The sequence below is a fragment of the Rhinolophus ferrumequinum genome, chromosome 16 (genome assembly GCF_004115265.2).
Source record: "Rhinolophus ferrumequinum isolate MPI-CBG mRhiFer1 chromosome 16, mRhiFer1_v1.p, whole genome shotgun sequence".
In the NCBI taxonomy this organism is placed as follows: domain Eukaryota; kingdom Metazoa; phylum Chordata; class Mammalia; order Chiroptera; family Rhinolophidae; genus Rhinolophus; species Rhinolophus ferrumequinum.
In genome coordinates, this window is record NC_046299.1 from 24691632 (window position 1) to 24717660 (window position 26029).

Below are 26029 nucleotides of genomic sequence, written 5' to 3' on the forward strand. Positions count from 1 at the left end.
TGGCATTGTGGATTTGTTTTTGTTTTGTTTTGAAATTCCTCATCTGTTAGAGATATATACTGAAGTACATGAGGTAAAATGATTATGTCTGGGATTTGCTTTTAAAAATCCAATCAGAGAAAAATTCAGGTTGTGTGGAGGGAGGGTGGGGACCAAAAAAATGGCAAAACATTAGTAAGTGTTGGGTCTGGGTAACGGATTCATATAAGTTCATTTTATTATTTATTCTACTTTTGTGAATGTTTGGAACTTTCCATATTAAAAGTTAAAAAGAAATAAAAGAAAGCTAATTAGGGCTGGAAAATGAAGCACCTTGAGTTTTTTAAAAAAAAGAAAATAACTCAACATTAGCACTTACTTGCTACTGATAGGTTATAACTTAATCCTTTAGCCCTTAGTTAAAGAACTGTCATAAGAAGACAATATTACTCACCATCCTCATGGTCAAATCTTCCCAAAACAAAGTTGATTCCAATCCATGCATAAACCCCTAAGAGAGAAATACAAAAGCCTTCACTTATTTCTCTTCTGCTACACCATGAATACACCTCTCCCCAGAGTTGCTCTTATTCTCCTTTTCTTACAAAACTAGTGGTAATAATATTTTACTCCACACTCTCAGTGCATGAACTTAAAATCTTTTATCTTAAAAAATAACTAAATAAAATATTTTATCTTGTGATGTTTTTCACTTTTAAAACAATTTGCATTTTTGTAAATTTCCTACAATGACTAGGAATTATGTATAGAAACAAATGTTAAAATGTTAGTTTGGGTTCTGGGCAAGATGAAGCAAGCACAGTCCACCCGGTTTCCCCACTGAATGCAAGTATAAACTCTGTATAAAGCATACGGGGCAGCTTTCTGAGGACCCTGAAAATTACTGATAGTGGCACACTGGGACAGAGATCAGATTTTAAAGAACCACCAAACCAATACTGAGTTTCCCATTTTCTCCTCCTAATATATTACCTGGCCTGGACTACGTAGCTTGAAACACAAAAGAACATACCAGGTGGACAGAAAGACCTTGCTTTCTGTTCCAAGGAGCAGAAAAGGAAACTACAAAGAGTAGGGAGAGTGGGGCGGGGGCGGGGGGCAATCCCTTCCTTTTTTCCCTTTATTTCTCCTACCAGGCAATCCTGCAGCAGCACAGGTGAAGGTTGGGCAAGTACCTAAAATTCTGACCAGACGAGCTGCAGCCCCAAGAGTTGGGGCAAATCCTTATTGCTTATTTTTTTCCCCTCTGTCCTCCACCACTTGGCCCTGCATGCAGCTGCAATCATGGAAATAAATGCATGGCAGAGTGGGCAGATTAAAACCCGGGCTTTCTGACCAGACGACTGTGAAAGTGAACTCCAGGGAGCTAGAAATTGTCAGGATGATCATAGAGAAAAGGGAATAAAGTGGTGTATGAACTCCTGGGCTCACCTTCAAGCTACATATGCATGGATCGGACTGTAAACAATATAGCAAAGGTTTTGAGAATGGAGCTGGGGCGAGACAACCCACTGGTACGGGCTACGCCCAGGTTCCAGACTGGCCACTGGTTGGCACACACACGGGACAAATCCAAATAGCAATGCCAAGTCTTTTAAAGATGAACCAACAGAATCACAGCCCACAGAAGGCAGGTCAGAACTTGAGGCCTGAACCTAACCGGGTCAACTATCTGCTCAAACAAACAAACATACAAAAAGAATCAATATTCTCCTTATGATTGAAACAAGACCCAGAGTCTCATAATATAATATTCAAAATGTCCAGGATACAATATAAAATTACTTGGCATAGAAAGAATGAGGAAAATCTCAACTCATAAGGGAAAAGATGGTCAAAATATGCCAACCCTGATATGACAGAGATTTTGGAATGATCAAAGATATTAAAGCAGCTACATAACCAAGAAATAATATCAGTCTTACAATGAATGGAAAGACAGAAAGTCTCAGCAAAGAAATAGAATATAAAAAGAACCAAATGGAAATTTTAGGACTGAAAAATGCAATGTTGAAATTGAAAAAGATAAAATCCTTTTCCCTTACGTGGACTGCAATTAGAAGACATAAAAGATCTTTTTTTCCAAGAAACAGAAATATAATTCATCATACAGGCACACAAGAACACACATTCAACTCCACCCCAAAACTACAAATCCCATAGGCTGAGTTTTTAGGGAGGTATCAATACTGCATAGTAAGTGCAATGAAAGGAAAGCCCATAACAAAACAAAAGTAATTCATTCTGATCATTCCCTGCAATCAAAACTTTTCCTTACTTTAATAATTTGCTTTACATTTGAATTTGGTAAACTCAGTACAACTCCTAAATGCAGATATGTTTTCAGAACTGTAATTCGCTAACCAAAGAGCCAATTGTAACCACCATTAGGTACTGATACATTCTTAAAACCACAGTAGTTAGCACAAAGTTAAAAACAGATATAAACTGATGACTTCTGGAAGCAGCATTCCAAAACAGACACCAATGCAGAATATGCAAATAAACTATACAGCAGAACCAAGAAAATTACTGTCAGAAAAATAAAAATCAGAGTTACAAAGCAATCCTAAACACCCGTTAGAGAGATTGTGCCGTGGTTGGCTGAGAGGTGAACTCACGCTCCCCTCAAGGCCCAGTACCTTCCTGCTTCCCAGAAATCACTTCTGCCTGAGACTGTGAAAAGAGGAAGTCGAACTCCAGCGGTAAATCTCTCACCAGATCAGTCAAGATGGCCAACTGCTTCCTGCAAGAAAGAACAAAAAATCCAAACATTAATCCTGAAACTCTCTTCTCGCAAACAGCCTCAACTTGACCTTCTACTCAGCCTCGTGACCTCACTCTTCCCCCCATTCCTTGTCAAGTCCTGTTTCTCTTTGGTACGTCCTTTGATTCCAAAGGTTTCAACTGCCTCCAGAATACAGCCTCCTACTTAAAAGGCAATATGGTGATAGTAATGCTTTTCCTTTATGTGTTACAATTCAAATAGTGTGAAAAGATGAGACGGTGTGTAGTTCTATGCCTCTCATAGGCTGAGTGGACATAAGCCCCAGGAAACTGAAGCACAGTTTTGCAATCTGTAAAATAGATGTAATTACATTATTCCTAACTACTGTGAAAGAAAGCTGTTCACTTGAGGTACACAATCTTATCCTCAGACCTTACACAATACAGAAACAGTGCCTCATTTCACCACACAAGAAGCAGTCAGGTCCACGAGTTTTCACCTAATCCTTTATATAAGCTTACAATGAACTTTGTAATCTCCCTTTCCATATTTCAAGGATTGAAGTTTTTTCCTTTTGAAAACCATATCGTTTGAAAACCCCACATCAGGATCAAAATCCAAAGGTCAAAATTTGGGAATAACTTTTGAAGCTTAGTATCTATAGGGTTGTGTTTTTCCCTCTAAACTTTTGTGTTATCAGTATTATCAGACAAAGAAAGGCAAAGCAATGAAGCTAGAAGTAGTAATATGAATCTAGAGAAAATGTTGGTTAAAGATAAGATCAGGGATGGCCGGTTAGGGTTAGAGTGTGATGCTAATAACACCAAGGTTGCCAGTTCGATCCCCGCATGGGCCACTGTGAGCTGCGCCCTCCTTAGAAAAAAATATTAAAAAAAAAAAAATATATATATATATATATATGTATATATACATATATATATATATATATATATATATGATAAGTATCTTGGATTTTTTAAATTACTTATTACAAAAATATTCTACTGGATCAGACAGTTGTCAGCACGACTTAGCGAGAATATTGTTAGCACTAAAAAGTAAAGAATTACATTTAATGATGTAATAATCTTCCAGCATGTCAAGTACAGTTTCTAAAAATCCACTGTCACACATACTACATTCATGCAATAAGAATTTTACATGGGAAACAAGAGGAGCTATTTTGCCCTCCCTACTGGATATGCTTCTTAACTACCCAAAGAAGAGGGCTTGCTGGTTTTAGTGATGGTATGGAAGAATGGGCACTGACATACATTGCTGTCTGGAATGTACATTACGGGTACATCTTTCTAAAGGGCAATCCAGGACTATGTACCAAATTTTTTATGTGCTTAATCTTTGATCTGGCAATTACACTTTTAGAAATTTATTATAAGGAAATCATCAGAGAAAAATACAAAGAGGAAGAATACTGCAGTATTATTTGTAACAATGAAAAACTGGAAATAACGCAAATATACATAAATAGGGACCTGCTAAATAACTTATGGTATAATCATACAATGTAATATTAGACAGATATTAAAAGGAATGAGGTCAATTTTTATCTACATGTATTGACATGAAAAGTTGTCCAATATATTTTGAATTCTACTACAAAACAATGTACAATATAGTCCCAATTTATGTTAAAAATAAAACAAAATACTCTTCATGTACCATACAGGATTGAATATAACTTTCATTTTCTAAAATTCAATAATTTTTTTAAAAACTTTTAATGGCAAAACGTTGGTAACTGCTGAAGGTGGGTAGTAGGTGAATGGGGATTCATTACACTGTTCTCTCTACTTTTATATACATTTGAAATTTCCCATAATTAAAAGTTTTTTCCCTTAAAAATCACCTTGTATTATCTGTAACTTTTAAAGGGTTTTTCCATTACAAAATAAAAAAGAGGTAGAATAAATTCTGTTACTCCAGGCCTTTGGCAAAAAAATAAAACCTAGTGCCAGTAAATTCGAGAGAGAGTCCAGGTGATTCAAAGCCATTTTGAATACTGCTCACAAATGCTAATAAATTATCAAAGCATTAACTATGCAAAACAGGTTCTTGCAGTGATAGTTACACTTACATCAACAACTATAGCTGCCATAGAGGTAGCAATGATTTCATAAGCCCAGGATAGAGCTAGGCATTATTAAGAGAGGTGATCAGAAAACAAGTTAAAAGAAAAGGCAAGTTCCGTAAAAATTCTTAAGATAAAATAAGTATTAACATTCAGAGCTTCCACGCTGACAGCGAACACTTAAGACAAATGGGGTGGAGCTGCAGTGGGCTTTGTTTGGACAGAAACTTCTTTGACAAACAGGCAATGCTGAGCAGTGTCAGGAGATGAGGCAATCCCCTCCTTTGTTCCAGACACAGAAAATGTGGCCAAACCATCGCCCTGCTGGTTGACTCTGATTTTTGACCTCCGAGTCAGCCTTTTCTCTGGCCCTCTTCCCTGCCTCCTTGGTTGTGAGACCTCAGGCTATTCACAGATTTGTGATGTGGCACCACCTGTGTCATCTATACTCTTCCCACGGTTTCTAAACTTTTGGACGATATGAACATTACTTATGTCAGAAACAAAAAATCCTAAGTTGCATGCACAGTATGATTACAACTTTGTAGAAATTAAATACAGATGCACAGAAAGAAGAGAATGGACAAAATGAAAGTTTTGATAGGGTAGTAGGATTATGAGTGCTTTTGATTTGGCTTTTTTTTTTGTTTGTTTGTTTGTTTGACTTTTAAGATTTCCTTTAATGATGTAAGGTTGCAGGTATAATATTTTAAAGTTTGGTTTTAAAAATAAGTAAAACCACAACAAAAATTTTTTAAAGACCAAGATATATGGGAAAATAAAAAGATAGAAGGCCGCTCATGGCTATGTAAAATACAGTGGTACCTCGGTTTTCTAACGTAATCCGTTCCAGAAGACCGTTCAAGTTCTGAAATGTTTGAAAACCGAGGTGTGGTTTCCCCAAAGAAAGTAATGCAAAATGGATTAATCCATTCCATACCTTTAAAATCAACCCCCAAAACTGCAAATTTAGCATGAATTTTACTATCTAATGATACCATAGATCCATAAAATTTATAGTGTTTGTAAACCCAAGTGTTCGTCAATGGAGATGTTTGAAAACTGAGGTACCACTGTAATCTGCTTCTCAGCAGTAAACCAAATAGGAAATCAGTAACTGCGCATCTAAACAGAAGGAAAGACGTCCACTGAAATAAGTACTGACATATGTTATATTGTCTGGCATGTCTGGCATAAGCAGCATGGAGTCCTACATGCATGGCTGAGGTTTTTGTTGCCAAGTATACAAAATAAAACTTTTGTGGAAAAGGGAACTGCTATTTACCATGGAAAAATATTTAAGCTAATAAAAAATATCTGATGCCTACGAGACTATGAACATTTCAGAAGGATGGATTCTAAAGTCAAGGGAGCTCACTGCCACCCCATGACCATAATAAGTGTGGAGGGGTGGGGGAGGTGGTCAAAGGGGAGATATCACAAACAAGGAGGGGGCTCTTCCTCTTCCCCTTCCAGTGAGGGAAGAGGGATCAAGTGGCAAGATGCCAGGCGAAACCACCAAGGTTAACTGGAAAAGACTTGAGACTAGCTAGGGTTGAAAAAACTTGTCTAAAGCTCTGGAGCCTGAGCTTTGCTAGTAGCACCACCAGGGAGCCAGGAAAGGTACAGAGAAAGCAGCAGTCCTATCAGAGGCCTCACACTAGCCCCAGGTACCCAGTCCCTCGGTGACCCTCCTACTACCCTTCTGTTATTATGCTCCCCATCTAGGTGCCTGATGATTCAAATTTAACATCATCACCACTGCTCCTAACCCTCAATCAAAACTAAGAACCATTATGGCCTTCTCAGATAGATATGGATCCCAAAGAAGCCAATGACGCGAAGGTGTGAACAACTGATTGTGCAGTTATTGTGGGTACTGGTGACTCTGCTCAGACCAGGGAAGCACAGAGGACAGCAGCCTTTCAAGTCTTGTGCCACCCATTTTCCTGTGTTTCTCAGACCTTGCATCTCACCTCTCAGGAAGGAGCCTCATGCCCGCTGTGCACAGGATGTAAAGGGGGGTCTCCTTGTGCTTCTTCACAGGCACATGAGCAGCAGCAAAACTCAGCAGAGGACGGAGATAATCACTGGCATGTTCTGGAGTGTCTACCATTGCAGAGATTCCTTAAGTAAGACAAAATACTGTTTTTAAAAAGCAGATCACACAGACTCAGAGGGCTGATACTGCATGAGGCTCTGCTTAACGTCCTAAACATTCATCTGAGAGGAGGTGGGAGGCAATGAAGAGATACCGTTCCCTTTCACCGGAATCTCAAGAGAAAAGGGGAGCTTGCTTTCTCGCCCTTCTCTCCTCTCTCATATGCCTGTAGCAGATATATTTCATTAACAACGAAATATATTCTGGTTAGTACCTGGCTTGATTTTTTTAACCACTGGTTGGCTGTTGCGATCTCTCATCTGTTTGATGTCCAGCAAGTCATGGGGATTCCCATTATGTCTTGGCCAGAAATAAACAAAAATCCGGGAGCCACTGCTGCCACAGTCCACAACAAGTCCATAATTTAGATTCGGGTCTTCAGTGTCAGTCGCTTCAAGCTCCCCCACTCGAGCCAAATACCTAAGTCGGGCAAAAAGAGAAATCGCTGTTAAGAGGCCAGGTCCACAAAAGGCACCACCATGGAATTCATTTGTTCATGTGTCTTCATTAAGCGTCGACAGGTGCCAGGCACATGGGACTCCATGTCCTAACAGAGGAATGAAACAGTATTGACCATGTGGACTGATGTATATGAGGCAGCTGCTGGTCTGTTTGCCCAGAGGCCAGTGAAATTAGATAGCGGAAGGACTCCTCCATATTTGGTTTCCAGTTCTGAAACTGGCTGGGGTAACAACTCTTTTCCAAGCTCTTCATGAAAGAGTTGTAGGCCTGGGTAAACAAGTGGTTTTTATTGTTCTAAGCCACTAAATTTTGGGGAGGTTTGTTATGCACACTAAATAACTAAAACAATCTTAATAATTTTCTACCTATCTATTTATTCTTTCTGTATATAAACATAAAGAATACTACGGAATGATTATCACGTAATATGTGTTTCTGGGTGATGATGTTTTCATGGGGCTTTTTGCTTCGCGCTTTGTATTGTTAGAATTGTATTGACAAAAAATGCATTTCATGAAACAATAATTATTCTTTTCTACGCTCTTTTTAAAAATTTTGTAGCTATAAAAAGAATGTTCATAAAATTTGCATAGTGTAGTAAAGAATAATACTAAGACAATGCCTGTGTACCTAACACCCAGTTTAAAAAATAAAACATTACACTGTTAAAACAAACAAATTTAGAAAAAAAGCTTCTAGGCTCTAAGACAGTATTTTGTGTTGAGATTTTTCTCAGATTCTCATTCCAAGCAAGATACCTGACTGACAACAGGAAGAAAAAATAAGGAAAGACGTTACCGTCAAACACCAAGGGTTGAGTCTCAGCTCTAGCACTTTCTATGCTGTGTGACCTCAGCAAGTTCCCGAACTTCCCTCAGGCTGTCTCCTCATCTGTAAAATAAGGATCGTGGGGCCTCTGCCCTCAGAGAGACCATGCGATGCCTGTGGGCAGATAGCACAGTGCTGCTGTCGCCACTGCTCTTGCTGTTACATAATTATTGGGACAGCAAATAGCTGCCAACCCTCTGGAGAAAAGGGCTGAAAAGTCCAGAAAGAAAAGAAGGCTAAGAGTTGCTTGATGCTTCTGAGCACTGAGGCTTTAATTAATATTAAAGTTCCCTCAGAGCCTGAGGGTCTGAAAAGTGCAAATATCACTGACTCCTCTCTTCAAAGGCTTCACTTGAAGAGGAGCCCAAGTGAGAATGGCTTTTAGCTGAGTATACCGAAAAGGAGAGCTCTTTCTTGGTGCTAAGAATACACAGTGCGTGGTAGACAGATTAAAATTCTGTCTTCTAAATTATTTTAAATTTGAATAAGTATTACCCTAGGTTGAGCTAATAATGAAATAAATGCCCTGAAAGCAATGCTGTGGAGTTTTTTCAAGTGTTATAGCTAAACTCCCTTCCTTGTATGTCTTACTCATCCAACATTGTCTTTAGAGCTAACTCTTAGATCCCCAAGACCCTTCCACAGAACTCCTCAGAACTAGGTTTTATGGAGCCTAAAGCTAATACAAGTGAAGGGGGCATCTTTTTAAGAAAAGATTCAATATGACAAATACAAAAGGGGCTCATGCACGTGAGGAGTCTTGAAGTGTAGGTATCGTTCCTTAGCTTTGTCATAAATCCACCTCTGATCAGAACACAAAGCCAGTGTGAAGCCCCTCAGAACAGTCTAGCCTGTGTTTACCGGTGATTTCACGTTGCTATAGCGACCACAAAGTTCCTTACTTTGGACAGAAAAAAGCAAACGTGTTAAAAAGAAGAACATGTAGAAACTGTTCTAAAATAAAAAGGTAGAGCTGAGTACCTTTCCTATTCTACCATACAAAATGCATTTTTTTTTTTAAAAAAAGAGAAGGACATATATTTGAGCTGCACTATAACGTTATAAATTAGTACACAGGATAAGGTCAGGTAGAACTTATTCTGGACTTCATGCGAGTGAGTTACGGGAAATGCAACAGGTGGTAAAAATCTGTTACACACTAGAAAGTTCACAGTCCTAAAGATTCCATTTCACCACATTCTTTCCCATGCTAATCAAATTGCTGGGCTGAACGGGGCGCACAATCCACCCATCAGCCTGTAACAGCTCACTTCTATCACAGGAAAGCTGGGCAGACATCTGGGTTTGTTACCAAACTCTTGCAAATAGTGGTCTCACAAGATATCATAGATAGAAAAGAAATAGGCAAGACAATCCATCTCCAGCTCAAATGACTTTTCATTTCCCATCATAATAATTTTTGTACTTCAATGCTTCACAGATTTTCTCTGCTTCTCTTCTCTGAAAAACCACTCCTTCTTCTTCTCTCAGACATTCTGGATCCCATCCCCTCAATGCTTAATGAATAACTTTTCTCTAGTATCTTGGTTCTTAAACTTTTGGGGCTCAGGATCCCTTCATATTCTGAAAAGTTATATTAAAAAAAAACTAATGTATGTGGATTACATCTATCTATATTTACCATATTAGAAAATAAAACAGAAAAATTTAAAGTATTTACTAATTTAGATATAACAATAAACTCATTACATATTAACATACTTTATAAAAAGTAACAATGTTTTCTAAAACAAAAAAGAGCGCTGTTGTTTTATAGTTTTGCAAATCTCTCTAGTGTCTGGATTAATAGAAGACAGCTGGATTCTTGTCTTTGCTTCTATATTCAATCTGTTCTGGTAGGCTATTTTGGTTGAAGTATATGAAGAAAATCCAGCTTCACACTGACATGTTGTTGGAAAAGGGAAGGATATTTCAATAGCCTTTTTAGATCATTATGAATATTCTTCTTTGATGCTGCACTAAAACTCAACAAGTAGAGTTTCTTAAAGATTACTTGCAATGTGGAACCTAAAACCCTATCTAAGAACTTTCCATACTCTGTAACATTAAAATCCACTGGTCTTTCTTGCACTTTGAATGGCTTTTACCCATGCATGATTTTGTAACATCATATATTGGAAAATACTGGTTCACTGAACTATGCAAATCTTACTAATATTCACACATTTCATTAGACAATATTAAAAAAAAACACATTCACTAATATCACTACTAATCTTACCAAAAAGTTTTAAGTATTGGGAAGCTATCAAACTCACTGTGGCAGATACAAATTTTCCAAACTTCTGATTTTCACTTGAAAGTTCACATCTTATCATTGGCAATAAATACTGACAGTTGTTTTCCTTAAAGTGACAAGCTGTTTTACTTAATTCATTTGCAAGAAAATGTCTTTGAAATACCCAAGTCTGAAAACCACGGTTTTTCTGGCAATTATTCTTTCAAGTAAAAATAGTATTCCATGACAAAAGCAGCTGGGTTTAGCTCATAACTCAAGCAACTGCCTGAACGCTTTTCCTCAAGACCATTTCACTATGCAACAGAAATGCTTCACGCTTATTTCCCATTTTGTCACACAAAATATTGAAAATATATTCTGAAGTGGAACAAAACGTTTTTCCCCGTTGCAGTTGTGTGGCAATGGAGACTACAATAACTACTAGTACTATCTAGTACCTCTGCCTGGATTTGTGCTACGGCACCAGCAGATTTTCTCTGCTTCTCTTCTGCTTTTGCATCATCAGTGTGAATGTGAACTCAGTGAAAAGGCCAAGTATCATCACAATAGCCAAGAGGTAGAAACAATTCCAATGTCCACCGGCAGGTGAATGGATAAACTAAATGTGGTCTATACAATGGAATATTATTCAGCCTTAAGCGTATGAAATCCTGTCACATGCTACAACATGGATGAATCCTGGGGATTTAATGTTAAGTGAAATAAGCCAGTCACAAAGACAAATTCTGTATGATTCCACTTATATGAGGTATGTAAAGGAGTCAAATTCATAGAAACAGAAAATAAAATAGTAGTTACCAGGGGGGCTGGATGGGGAGGGAAAACGGGAAATTGTTGTTTAATGGGTATAAAGTTTCACATTTGCCAGATGAAAAAGTTCTGGAGATTGGCTGCATAACAATGTGAGTATACTTAACACTACTGAACTGTACATTTAAAAATGATTAAGATGGCAAATTTTATGTTATATGTTTTTTAACACAATTTTAAAAGGGCAAATATTTTAGTAGTATTATCAAAATAGTTTTGGCCTCATAGACCCACTAAGGGTGAAAAGGTGTCAGAAACTCTAAAGTGTCAGTAAACACTTTGAGGACCAAGGCTCTGATGTGACCTTTATCTTTGTTAACATCCATCTGCTTCTCCACCTCCACCTATTTTTTCCCTTTTGCCTTCTTTGACATGGCTTCCCCTTCTTAAGAAGCCTCCCTGCCACAATGCAGACCTTGTAATATCCACAGTTATCTGACACGGTCTCCTCCTTCTGCTATAAAATGTGGAGTTTCATTATTCCCTTTGAGTTGTTTGTATATATTTCAGTATGAGCCCCTAAGACTTCTTTCTTTCCCCCCTTTTCTTCCGCCTCCCCCCCCAACTCTGGTTCAAGCCATTGTTTCTCAGTCTAGTTCTGTAGGACACAGCTCCCTGGCCCATGTGGGAATTGAACCGGTGACTCGGCGTTAGGAGCACACCGCTCCAGCCACCTGAGCCACCGGGCGGGCCCCTAAGACTTCTCTCTTATTTGTTTGTTCCACCTCTCCATCTAGACTACTGGTTTCTCAAGAACATGGCCTTATCCGCCGTGCCTTGATATTGTCATAGTGTTCCCCACATTTCTCTCATATGTATCAATCAACACAAAATGTCTGGTCCTAGAGTTCACAATATGCAGCTGTTGGTTTGTTGCTAACGTCTCTATATCTTTGTATAGCTATACTCAAAATCAATTGGTCTCCTCCTTAGAAAGTTTCAATGGCTTTCCAAAGCATCCTGTCATCCTCTTTGGCTCCTGTCAAGATAAACAACTTCACAGCTCTAGTTTGGATGCAACTCAACTTTTCTTTCTCTTCCTTTAGAAGTCTCCATGTATGCACTGGCAGAAAAAAATGTCAGCTGGCATTAGAACGCAAGGGAGACAGACAGGATCAGACAGAACTTATGGTACACCTCCGATTTGAGTCTTTGATTAATGCTGCAGGCAGCAGAAAGTCTCCATTTTTCTCATCCTGCATACAAATGAGTAACTGAAGAACAATTTCCCCCTCCGTGAAGTAATAGTATCACCTCTTTCTGGAATTCTGACATCTTGTGACTTAATCAGGCTTCTTACACTTTTCGACCCCCTGAAGGTCCTCCTCAGGGTAGCTCCTAACATGGATGGATCACTGGTCCTTCTTGGATGTTCTCATTTGTGATATGCAGTCCTGGCCTTAGCCATTGTGGTCAATTACTTGCATTGCTGGACCCTCCTGCTTTGCTGATGCTGCACTAAGTCAAGCCCTAAAGAGGACCTAAAACCCAAGAGAAAAGTTCTGAAAGCTTTGGAATCCCTCATATCCACCTTCCCAGGAGAGATCTGATTCACCATCACACATACTTAACCCCACCCCCAACCCCCAAAACACACACAAGCCCTCTCTCTCTATTTGAAAAACATGATTTCCCTCTGGTCACTGCTGAGTCAATGAAAAGAAAGTGGCCCACACATACATCACCCGAGGAAGAACTGGAAGACAGTGGCTTTTCACTGCCATTATCCTGAAAACATGAACAGCATTAGCATGGTAACTGACCAAACCATTACCTAACTTACAAAATGAAAACTAATTATGCCACTTTTAGAGTTCAAACAGAACTCAGTAATGCATCAAAAGTCAATTAAAGTGCCCCATCAGCATGGGGCGACCAGCTCTTTGCTGAACGGCATCATACTCTGCAACTCCATTCAAGGCTCAGAACCCAATCTAATGACACCACAGCCAGAGTAGCTGTGCATGACTGATGATAGTAACACAGGCCCAGAAAAGCCTCTTGTAAGGTTACTGTTTATCTCCCAACAAGATTAATCAGAGCAGTCAGGAACATTTATAAGTTAAAGTTCTGCTTACAGATACCACTAAGCACAAGAAACTAACTAAACGAATGTGAATAAACGCAAATAAATGCCTTCAATTTCACCAGCAAAAATATATGAATTGTTCTACTGTATAAAAGAGCCCTTACTCACCTGCATATCCTAAAGTTAATATTTTTTTTCCTATCTGAAAGTAATGCCTCTTTTTGACTTGCTTTAAACAGAACTGAAACTCATAAGGAAGGTCTGTACTAGCTAACGTATGGCCCCTGAGCACTTGAAATGTGACTAGGGCACGTGAGGAATTTTTTGTTTTATTTAATTTTAATTAATTTGAAATAGCCACTTATGTGTAGTGGCTACCCTACTGGATACCACAGTGTAGACATTCAATATTATTTGTTGAATAAGTGAATAGACGAATGAATAAATGAATGTAAAATATGTATGAAGTCTGAAGTTGCTGGAGCACATCTTATAATGTAAGGCACATGCCAGATATAAAGTTGATGAGAACACATACCTAACCCAAATTATTCTTAAGAAGAGCTTTGCTGTGTATGGTGGTGGTGGTGTGGGGGCGCTTTGCAGAGGGTATAAAGGAAATCTCTGTACTTTCTGCTCAATTTAATTGTGAACCTAAAACTGCTCTAAAAAATAACATTAAAAAAAAACAACCAACTCTACATTCTATCCTCACTGACATCCCATCATTCTAAATTTACCTTTTCCTAAATTCTAGTTCTAATGCAAACCTCCCGCCTTCTCCTTCCAGAAGCAATGTGGGTACATGTTCATGATAAAGAAAAAAATAATAATTCCTCAGTTTTGAAACTACTGAGGGGGGAATCCCCCATCCAGGCTTCTATTACCTCAGCAGATATGCTAAGTTCCACAAATGGCTGAAAAAAAATTCAAATTTTTTCAATGCGAAAATAATTGAATTATTCTTTTAAACATTAGCTACTTTCATACATATTAAAATACAAAGGTGCAATGTGCAAGAGAGACTGTAATTTCTAACTAAAGCAATGCCTCATTTATCAAGACCATAGGACGACTTTGGTATTCCTGTGAGCATATTTCCCTGATCAAGTGTTTCCAAACTTGCTCTCGTGTAGACACCTAGTAAGTCAGTGTGCTCCTGGCCATATAGCACACAGTTAGTCCTCACGTATCATTGATAGGTTCTTGGAATGTGACTTAAAGCAAAACAACATATAACAAAACCAGTTTTACCATAGGCTAATTGACATAAACAAGAGTTAAGTTCCTATGGCATATTTCTGGTGAAAAAAAAAAAAATCACCAAACTTCTACGTAAAGACCCCAAACACTTTTAATATTAAACACTGAAATAAATGTGAGCTATACATACACTTAAGAAAGATTAATAAAAACAAGTTAGATAATTATTTTCCAACCCTGTGATTCCAGTTCAGGGTCCTAAGTGGCCTGAGCCCATCCTGGCAGCTTAGGGAACAAGGTGGGAACCCCCTTGGACCGGAATCCCTTCCATCAAGGGTGCACTCTCACATTCCCACATTCACCCAGACCAGGACCATTTAGACACGCCGTTCACCTCACATGCACATCTTTGGGCTGTGGGAGGAAACCAGAGTACCAGGAGAAACCCACGCAGACCTGGGGAGGACGTGCACACTGCACGGCGACAGTAGCCCCGGCTGGGAACCAACTGGTTTTTTTTTCCTCATCAACATTGAACAAAACCATGTTATTCGAGGACCTGCTATATACCTTTTGTGAAACATCACAACATACTGATTTAATTTCATTTTGTAAATTAGGGACAATTCATCAATTCCTAACTATTTGCTTAAAAATTCTTAGTTATTCATTTAATGATTTTTATCATCAACTAGTGGCCACCAGTGCTTACATAGTAGCTGCTGACACAAAAAAAAGAAATTCTGGAAGGAAAATTTTAAATGGAGATAAGGCTGTCTATTATCTTCAGTGTATATTTGTAGGACAAAAAAAACCCCAGAAATTAGAAAACAGAAAAATCAAGATTATTTCAAATAATAATAATAGTAATAAAACTAACACCCATGATGCAACAGGCAGTCCTAGATGCTTTTCTCTTTTAATCCAAATGACAAGACTGCCTCCACTTTATACATAAAGAAAATGATATTCCAGAATATGACACCTGCCCAAGACACCCAACTAGCAAATGATGGGCTTACTAGCTCTAACATCAATTCTCTTATCCCTACACCATAATACCTCCTTCCCAAATAAATATCACTAAACCTTAGTGCAGTGGTTCCCAATTCAGGCTGCATATTAGAGTCACCTTGAGAAAAGGTCCAATTATTTCTTAAAGGTCCCCAAGTGATTCAGATACACAAAAGTTGACAACCACAGATTTCAGGTCATCCTTAACATAAATTATTAGACTGTGTAATAAAAGCTTTAACAAAATGTGCAGAACTGTTTGCCACTATAGAAACGGTCGATAGAAATTTTGAGTAAGTCTACATTTAATAAATTTCCTCTCTCTTGCCTCGCTGTCAAAGTGCTAGATATTATTTTTGTCATCAATGTGCCCACATCTCATGACCGCACACTCCCCACTACCACCATTCCAATTTGCTCTGGTCTGCTGTCTTCTGAGACAAGAGAGAACCCAGCTAATTAAAACAATGTGTAAAATAAAAGCAAACAGGCTCTTTGTGAGAGCTTATCTTATCAGTAAAGTACAGCAGCTCCTGTACATGAACTTAGTGATATCAAATTGGGTTACTTGTGGGCCTCTTTGATTAACTGCTGATTCTTAACTTTGTTCCGGATTCTTGGCAGCATACAGTTCCTGACTCTCTATTTCTGATTCTACACAGCTGTACATAAACTATTATCTCATTGGGAAATAACTATTGCTTCATGTCTGCCTCCCTAACTAGATTATGAACTCCATGAGTTCAGGAGCCACATTTTATTCATCTTTGTACCCCAATGTCTAGCAGTGTCATGTACACAGCAAGCTCTCAACAAATGTTTGGCTTCCTAAATGACTCATAGAGGCTGCCATGATAGTTTAATGATATATGGTAATTTGTGGCAATATGCACATAACTTTTGAAATAGTGCCATTTGCGACAACATGGATGAACCTTGAGATTATTATGCTAAGAGAAATAAGTCAGACAGAAAAAGTAGAGAACCATAAGATTTCACTGATATGTGGGATATAAAACTGAAAACAACAAAGGAACAAGACAAACAAATAAAAAAACAAAAACTCATAGACACAGACAATAGTTTAGTGGTTACCAGAGGGTAAGGGGGGAGGAGGGTGGTAAATGAGGGTAAAGGGGATCAAATATGTGATGGAAGGAGAACTGACTCTGGGTGGTGAACACACAATGTGAGATACAGATGATGTAATACAGAATTGTACACCTGAAATCTATGTAACTTTATTAACAATTGTCACCCCAACAAACTTTAATTAAAATAAAGAAAAAAAGAACAAAAAGCTTTTAGGCTTCATGGCTGCTTGCTGCTCAGCTAAAGCACTACAGGCTGTCAAGACTTTGGTGAGGTCACCACAATGGCACTGTCCGTGTGTCCCTTAGCACTGCACCTAACTGGTTTCAATTAATTCAACTTAACAAGTATTTAATGGATCTGGCCCCTTGGAGTATATTGGTAGAAAAGACCAATTGGATCACTCTACCTCTCACGGATCCATCAAATGCATTTCCTTCTCACCATCGTCACTGCTGCCACCCAAGTTCAGGCCACCATCGTCTCTCTATCGCAGTATTCCAGTTCATCTCCCTGCTTTCATTTTTACTCTCCTCCAATTCATTTTCTACAATGCCACCAAAATAAGCTTTCTTTAAAAAGCAAACCATATCATCCTTCAAAGGCTTTCAAAGCCTTCCCTCTGCCCTTAGGATGATGCCTAAACTTCCTAAAACGGCTTAGCAGGCCCAGCCTAATCTATCTCTCTGTATGACTCACTAACTCCGTAACAGTCTTCACTCTAGCCATATTAACCTGCATAGAATTCCATAATTAGCCCATGCTGTCTTCCAGTGGGAAACTATGCACAGGTCTATCAAGGAAATCCCAGTAAGCATCGAGGAAACTCAAATTATGGATTTAGTTCTCCAAAGCTAACAAGCTTCTTAAGGCAAATTGTTGACAACTGTGTAGTCATCTAAACAAGTGTTGCCTCTTCTGGAAAGGAAGAGTCAAAAGAAGTCAGTACTCCTCAACACTGCTAGAGGAGTAAGAGGAGTAAGTTGAAAACATAAACTTGTTAAGAAAAGGTACCAAAGTCTCCATGTCCTTGTGCCATTATATCACCCAGCACATAGTGGCTGCTCAATAAATGTTTGTCGAATGAATGGATGGATGAATGACCAAAGTGATAGAGAAATGAAAACTTCTGGGGATAGAACAACCCAGAAATATTAAGGGGAGTAGGCATGTGTCCCAATTCTAACCGAAAAAGGTTCAAGGAAAGGGTTACTAGACGTTTCTGGGAAGGGTCTTCTGCATTCTTATAAGAGAGCATGGAAGGCCTGTTTTTCTCTAGAGAACAGAAATGAGGATGCATGTAGCCCTTATTGCTACTGGCTGCTATTTTGCAATCATTAAGTAAGCTGACAATGTAGACAACAGAGCCAGAGACTCCCGTCGTGCCAGCCAGTGTTGAACTTGTGGTCCCTCTGCCTCTGGACTTCTAGTTATGAGCCAATAAACTTCCTTATTATTTCAGTCAGTTTGACTGTTACTTGCAGCCCAAAGCCTCCTAACTGACTACACCCGAGAAGTGATAAAGAGAAAATCATGTTGAAGATGATGAAAATAACATGTCATCATGTTATTTTATAGCCTAATCAGAAATTAATAGCAAAATGAATCACTGTTATAAAAGAATGTAGATCTTCTATGCAAGTGGTAAGGCCTTAAAACTATATCAAATAATTCAGATATATTTTCTGTGGGAAAAAAAGGTATTTATTCAACTCTCACTGGATGGAATTAACAGATTAAACGCTACAGAAGAAAATACTAATGAACTAGAAGGCATAGCAATATAAAATATCCAGAAAGAAACAGAGAGGGAAAAAAGACTGAAAAAAATGAATAGAGCATCAGCAAGCTGTGGAAAAATTTCACATGGTTCAAAATACATATGTTTGGCGATGTCAAAGATGAAGTGGGAAAGGACAGAAGAAGTATTTGAAGAAAAAATGTGTCCAGATTTGATTTAAAACTATAAATCCATTGATCCAAGAATCAAAAAATCACAAGCACAAGAATCATGAGAAAAACTCCACCAACAAACAAACATCATCAAATTGCTTAAAACCAGTGACAAAGAGAAAAATCTTAAAATCAGCCAGAGGAAAAAGACTCATTATATATACAGATAGAACAAAGATAAAAATGAGAGCAGATTTCTCAGAAAGAATATAAGCCAGAAGACAGTGGAGCATCATCTTTAAAGTAATAAAAGATCAACCTAGAGATCTATACCCAATGAACATTTATTTTAAAAGGAAAGCAACATAAAGACTTTTTCAGTCATATGAAAGTTGAAAGAATTCACCAACTACAGTCTCAAACTACTAGATATGTTAAAGGAAGTTCTTCAGGCAAAAGGAAAACGATACCAGATGGAAATATGAATCTACACAAAGGAATGAAGAAGCTCAGAAATAGTAAATATGCAAGCATTGTTTTCTTATTTTTAAAACCTCTTTAAAAGATAATCGAACGTTTAAAGCACAAATAAGAAAAATATATGGTGGTGCTTACAATATATGCAGAAGTAAAATGTATGACAATAGCACAAAGGCCAAAGGAAAAGGGAGGAATGAAAGTATGCTGTCGACAGGTTCTTCTACTATGCATGAAGAAGTACGATATTACTTGAAGGTAGACTATGGTAAGTTGAAGATGTATACTATAAACCCTACACCCTAAAGCAACCACTAAAAAAATAAAAACAAGAGTTACAGCTATAAGCCAACAAAGGAGACAAAATGAAATCATAAAAAATGTACTCGATTCAAAAGAAGGGAGAAAAAAGAGGAAAAACGAACAAAGAACAGATGTGACAAGCAGAAAACAGCAAAACAGATTTAAACCTAAACATAATTGGTAACCACATTAAGTGCAAATGGCTTAAATACCCCAAATAAAAGGCAGACACTGTGAGGTTAAATAAAAAGCGAGACTCAACTAAATGCTGCCCACCAGAAGCCCACTTTAAATATAAAGACACAAATAGGCTAAAACTAAAAGGATGAAAAACCATCTATCATTCTAACACTAATCAAAAGAAAGCTTAAGTAGCTATATTAATACAAGACCAGTAGATTTCAGAGCAAAAATATAATCAAGGAAAAAGAGAGTCATTTAATAAGAGGGTCACTTCATCAAGAGTACGGAACAATCCTAAACATTTATGCACCCAATAAGTCAGCCCACCAAAACAAGAAAACAGAAAGATGCCTTTCATGTTTAAAACGCAGCAGCATCATTCCTAAATCAAAACTGAACATTGGCAAGATCTTTATGTAGTAACTGGCGTGCAATTTTACTAATAAAAGTGCAGTATTCCCCCAAAGGGTCAAAGGTAGCAAGTAATGTATTAAACAGCTTATCAAAATATGTATGACTTCGGTGCAAAGCTGATCAAAGACATCTAAAGCTGACTCACCTTTCGAATTGCTTATCTCGTGGCAATGAGGCACCCCAATGTCGAAAGTCCATGATCAACAGAAGTAAAAGGAGACAGGATATGAAGAAGAGTCCTAGGAATGCCACTCGCTGACGGGGAAATGGGCTCACTGTGGGCACAGTAAAGTACCACGAGGCTGGGCAGAGGTAGGAAAAACTGATCCTGAAATGAGACGAACATTAGTAAGAAAAGTCTCTAAAATTGAGTATTAAAACATAGTTTTTAAACTTGGTTAAACCTTTTGTAATAAAGGCAAAAATTCATGCCTCCAGAAATCTAAATGTTCTTTCAGTCTCAAATTTTAGAAAAGGGCCTATGTGGTTCATGGTGCTGCTACTATATAAATCAGAAAAGCTTTATCTGATCTTTTTCCAAAGTCTACACTTTGAGGTGCAAGTCAAAGAATTAATCTTATGTTAATAAAAAGATCACCAGTCTCCCTGGGCAACTTCATAACATCGAAGAATCATAGTAAGTACAACATTCCCACAAAAAATGCTGTCAAAAAAGTATACAGTAATAAAATTTATTCAACTGAGTTTCAAAAATATTTTAACAGTTAATATATATACCTGTAAAAAAAAAAAATCAGCTTAAAAGGCTAGATAAGTAGAGTGTGAGTCTTTTGCCCTAACCCCACTATTTACCTTTCAAAGGCAACCATTGCTACTCAATTTCTGTGTATTTTTCCAGGAATATTCTATGTATACACAAGCATAGATATGTATCATGTATGGTAATACATCCGTGTGTGTATCTCCATTCCTTTGGTTTTACTTGCTAGTTACTGTTCTGCATCTTTCCCCACTTACTCTATTTGACAACTGTCCCATATCCACAGATCCACATTAATCTTTTCTGACAACTTCAGAGTATTATAATGTATGGATAAGTGTATTCAACTGTGAAGATCACTTTCTATATTGATTCAAAAGGACCGCAGTCTGCTTTTAAAGTTCATTGGAAAAAAAAATTAGTTTAACCTCCTTAAGGGGCACCTAGCCTCACTCAAATGGAAATTTGAAAGAACATTACAATCTAGCACTTTTCAGAGTTTAGCTAGCACTGAAGTGATCCGGGTTTATGGGCTGGAAATTACTGTTGTATCTGCCTTCAAAATAATGCAAATTTGATCTCTGCGTCCATCTGTTCAGATGCAAAGTCCTGATGCAGCCCTAGGGCAATCCTCACTTGTAAAAGCCTCTCCCGGCCCCTCAACCTGTCTGCCACACCCCTCCCACCCCCCCACCGAGCCTCCAGCTGAGAAGAAAGTGTGCAGCCTTACCTAGCCATGGGTTCCCTTCAGTGGTCTCAATGCCTGTCACCTCCTTTTCCTTTTGCCCTGAGAAGGTGGTCTCCTTGTCCCAGGCATCTCCTAAGCCTGCAGCCTAGAAAGAGTTGGTAGGTTGGGATTCAGGCTTACTTCCAACAGTGCCCACGAGACCGTACCACCACGAGAAGGCCACGGCGCCCACCCACTCCCCGGGCTCCCACTCCAGATCCGTCCGCTCTTGTTCCTGGGGCCCAGCGGACCCTACCCCGGCTCCCTGGGAGCCGGGAGTTCTCGAAGGCCAGCAATGTCCTCGAGGAACCAGCAGTCCCCAGGTGGCGGTCTCCGCTACCTTTCCTGTCCCTCCCGGCCCCGCAGCCCTCCAGCACTTACACTTACCGGTCGAGTGGCCCGACGGCTACCTCAGCACCTCTCCACTCGGTCCGGTGCGACTCTCCACCGCCTTCAGCCCAGCCGGAAAAAGGCCTGAGCCGCCAGCGGCGCCACGTCCCCAAGGAAACCGCAGGGAGCCAATGACTGACAGAAGACCCGCGGAGAGGGTCCCGCCCTCCACCCAGCCCGAGCTCCAGCGAACCAGCTCCGACAGCCGCACGTCCGTCCGCCAAGATGGCCAATCCCCAAGAGCATTCTGCCTCTAATGCCCGCCCCAGGATTTCGAGCGCGTCCAATCCGGAGGGGCGTCGTACCGTGGCTCCGCCTGGAGGGGCTGGCGGTGGGTGCACACACAGGTAACCAGTGTGGAGCCCCTCCGGGGTACCCTGCTCCTGCTGCCCCCTCCCGTGGCGCGAATTCTCCGCCTGCTGCCTTCTCCGCGGCCGCTTTTAGGACAGAGCCGCTCCGGTGGGTGGGGTCTTGGGGTGTCTGCGACATAAGTGCATCCCTTGTCCATAACGTATAGGAGATTTTGTGTCCACCAATCCTACCCTCCAGTAACCTCCTACCCTCCACCAATCCTAATTCTCCCACCTCGCTCCTTCCCTAGAATAGCCTTCCAAACTGATGCCCCGGCCTCATTGTCTTGTTCCGTGAGAAAAACATGGAAATTGGGGACAGTGACGTCTACACAGAAGCGCTTATATCCATTCATTCAACATTCATTGAATGTCGACTGTGCGCCACACATGGTGAGCGGCTGCGTTCCTTCTCATCCAGACCTTACCGCAATGACCGTAATGCATCCAAAGGTAATGTTTCCCAATGGTTTTCTTCCTTGCTTACACCAGCCGTTTCTCTCACTTCTAGGAGGGAGCCGCTTGCAGAGGGTAAAGTCCAAGTCCTTACAAACGTGGCACAGACATGGCCGTCCACAACCCCGCCGAGCTGCATTTGCTGCTGCTCCTCGCCTCCCCGGTAATGCTCCAGCAACGCACCTCTGTGGTTTCTGCCCTCTTAGGCTTTGCTCATTCTGCTTCCCTCACGTCACCACCTGCCTTGAGTATCTTTCCCTGAGTCTTAGCCGGGCCAACCGGTACCCATCCCTTAACACTGGGCTGAAGGGTCACCTCCCCTAAAAGCCTTACTTGATCTACACCCCCTTTATATATGCCTATTTCGCTTACTACACTGAATTGCAATTATATTTATGTGTCTGTGCAAATAGAATATCCTTGAGGACAACGACTGTCTGCTTCCACATCGATGCTGAGCACTACCTGGCACATAAATTACAACTAATACATGATATATGAGTGAATGAATGTGGAAATAAATGAAGACCACCCAAATGAGAACCAAAAGAGGCTGTTTATTCTATGCCTGCTATAGCAAGGCAGTCAGCCACTATCACTTCCATCTGGCAGACTCAAGGGTTGTCAAGGGAGTGGGAACGCTTAAAGTGAAAAAAAGGGGTTGGGGGAACGTTTCAAATATGCTCTGATTTGAGAGTATTAGCATGGGGAAGCTGGAAGCAGACTAACTAGAAGCAGGGCATCTTAGTAATTGTGTTGGGGAAGCGTATTTGGCTTTCTCTACTTGGTCCTGAGTTGGAAAGAGGCAAAAAATAGGGAAGCAGTCATTGATGAGTCAAGAGTTCTGGCCTGATTGCTGCAGAGGTTGTGAGTCGGAGTTCTAATTGTCATATATGGTCTGGCCATTGTCCAGTTTGTATATTCACTGTCACGTGACTACAGTTGACCCTTGAACACCACAAATTTGAACTGCACTGGTCCACTGATGTGTGGATTTTTCCCAATAAATATGTATAATACTGTAAATGTATTTTCTCTCCTTTGTGATTTTTTAAATAACATTTTCTTTCCTCTAGCTACTTTAGTGCAAGAATACAGTATATAATACATATACAAAAAATAAGTTAATTGACTATGTTATTGGTAAATCACGTGGTCAGCAGTAGGCTATTTGTAATTAAGTTTGGGGGGAGTCAAAAGTTACATGCAAATGTTTTACTGCATAGGGTGGGCGCCCATAATCCCCACACTGTTCAAGGATCACCTGTATTGTTTTTTTCCCCTCCATTCCTCTCCAACCTAGTTGGGCTTCCTAACTTGCCTTTCTCCTTCAATTCTCAGTTCTCAGTTTTATTCTCTGTCCCTCAATCCCTACTCTGCTTCAAGTGTTATATTGAACACTACAGAAGCTACATTGAGTAGAACAGTTGCATAAAGTTAGGATTAACCACAAAATTATATAAACATAAGGTATTTTTATTATTCCAGAGCCCAATGCCTAGAACAAAGTAGACATGGAAAAAGTCAACAACTGTTTTGGAATAATTATTTTTCTTTTATTTTTTTTTAGTGTCATGTGTACAAAACAATGTAATGAGACATTTACACCCCTCATAAAGTGATAACGTGCCCAATCTACTACCCCTGATATCGTGTACAGCTGTTACCGTACCATTGGCTACATTCCCTATGCTGTACTTTACATCCCGTGACTGTATACATATATATGTATATATATGACTGTATATACATATGTGTATATATATGTGCGTGTGTATATATTATATATATATATGTATATATTTATAGTTGACATTCAGTATTATTCTACTTCAGTTTTAGGTGTATAGAGCTGTGGTCAGGCATCTACACAGTCTCTGAAGTGATCCCCCTAAGTCCAGTGCCCATCTGACACCCTACGTAATCTTTACATTATTGATTATATTCCCCATACTGTATTTCATCTCCCTGTGACTATTTTGTGACTAACAATTTGAACTTTCTAATCCCTTCACCTTCTCCCCCTCCCCAACACCCTCCCATCTAGCAACCATCAGTTTTTTCTATCTCTATTTCTGTTTTGTTTGCTCATTTATTCCGTTCTTTAGATTCCACATATGAGATCATATGGTATTTGTCTTTCTCAGTCTGACTTATTTCACTTAGCATAATATGCTCTAGGTCCATCCATGTTGTTGCACATAGTAAGATTTAATTCTTTTTTATTGCCAAGTGATACTTCATTGTATAAATATACCACAATTTCTTCATCCAGTTCTCTCTGGATGGGCATTTCAGTTGTTTCCATATCTTGACTGTTGTGAATAGCACTGCAATAAACATAGGGGTGCATATATTTTTTCAAATTAGTGTTTTGGATTTCTTTGGATAAATATCCAGGAGTGGAATTGCTGGGTCATAGGTAGTTCTATTTTTAATTTTTTTTGAGGAATCTCCATACTGTTTTCCATAGTGGCTGCACCAATTTATAGTCCCACCAACAGTGCACGAGGGTTCCCTTTTCTCCACGTCCTTGCCAGCACTTATTGTTTGTTGATTTATTGATAGTAATTCTGAGAGGAGTGAGGTGGTATCTCATTGTGGTTTTTATTTGCATTTCTCTAATGATTAGTGACATTGAACATCTTTTCATATGTCTGTTGGCCATCTGTATGTCCTCTTTAGAGAAATGGCTCTTCATGTCCTCTGCACATTTTTTAATTGGGTTGTTTTTTTGGTGTTGAGTTATATGAGTATAAATTTTGGATATTAAGCCCTTATCAGATGTATCATTGGCAAATATCTTCTCCCATTCAGTAGGATGTTTTTCTGTTTTGTTGATGGTTTCCTTTGCTGTGAAAAAACTTTTTAGTTTGATGTAGTCCCACATATTTATTTTTTCTTTTGCTTCCCTTGCCCGAGGGGATATATCAGTAAAAATATCACTAAGGGTAATGTCTGCGAATTTACTTCCTATATTTTCTTCTAGGAGTTTCATGGTTTGGGTTTTTTTTTTAATTCTTGAAGTTGCCTGCCAACTGTTCAGTTCTTAGTCTAACCTACCGTGTTTCCCCGAAAATAAGACCTAGCCAGACTATCAGCTCTAATGCATCTTTTGGAGCAAACATTAATATAAGACCCAGTATTATACTATATTATATTACATTATATAAGACCCGGTCTTATTTTAACTTATGTTAATATATTAACATATATATCTTCTATTAATTTTTGCTCCAAAAGACACATTAGAGCTGATGATCTGGCTAGGTCTTATTTTTGGGGAAACATGGTATGTATATTTCAAACTCCAGTGTTCCACCAAATGGGTATTCTTAAATGGAAATAGAATTTCTGTTTATGTTTCAAACAGTACTTAATTCATATGGTTTATGAACTATATTAGAACTTGAAGGTGCATTGGAAAATCTACTTTACA

The 26029-nt window shown here is 39.1% G+C and overlaps 1 protein-coding gene and 1 long non-coding RNA gene across 4 annotated transcripts in view; one reads left to right on the forward strand and one right to left on the reverse strand.

Annotated features, from left to right (window-relative positions):
* The window catches only part of ENTPD7 (ectonucleoside triphosphate diphosphohydrolase 7), a 41076-nt gene extending 19155 nt beyond the window's left edge, over positions 1-21921 (reverse strand). The window contains exons 1-7 of one of the 2 annotated variants that reach the window (XM_033130615.1): positions 21782-21921; positions 21398-21500; positions 20092-20274; positions 7193-7398; positions 6794-6944; positions 2643-2746; positions 434-490 (exon numbers count right to left, since the gene is read on the reverse strand). In XM_033130615.1, coding sequence (XP_032986506.1) covers positions 434-490; positions 2643-2746; positions 6794-6944; positions 7193-7398; positions 20092-20274; positions 21398-21405 — 709 coding nt within the window. In that variant the 5' untranslated portion in view covers positions 21406-21500; positions 21782-21921. Of the gene's footprint in view, positions 1-433; positions 491-2642; positions 2747-6793; positions 6945-7192; positions 7399-20091; positions 20275-21397; positions 21501-21775 lie in introns of both variants that reach the window. The other variant, XM_033130616.1, reaches the window with a different exon arrangement.
* Positions 21922-22005: 84 nt separating this feature from the next.
* LOC117035888 (uncharacterized) lies at positions 22006-23606 on the forward strand. Of its 2 annotated transcripts, none has more exons than XR_004425279.1 (3): positions 22006-22131; positions 22386-22527; positions 22646-23606. It is a non-coding gene; the product is annotated as an uncharacterized LOC117035888 (long non-coding RNA). The 2 variants fall into 2 exon arrangements; XR_004425280.1 differs by having other exon boundaries at positions 22115-22243.
* Positions 23607-26029: the final 2423 nt, after the last annotated feature.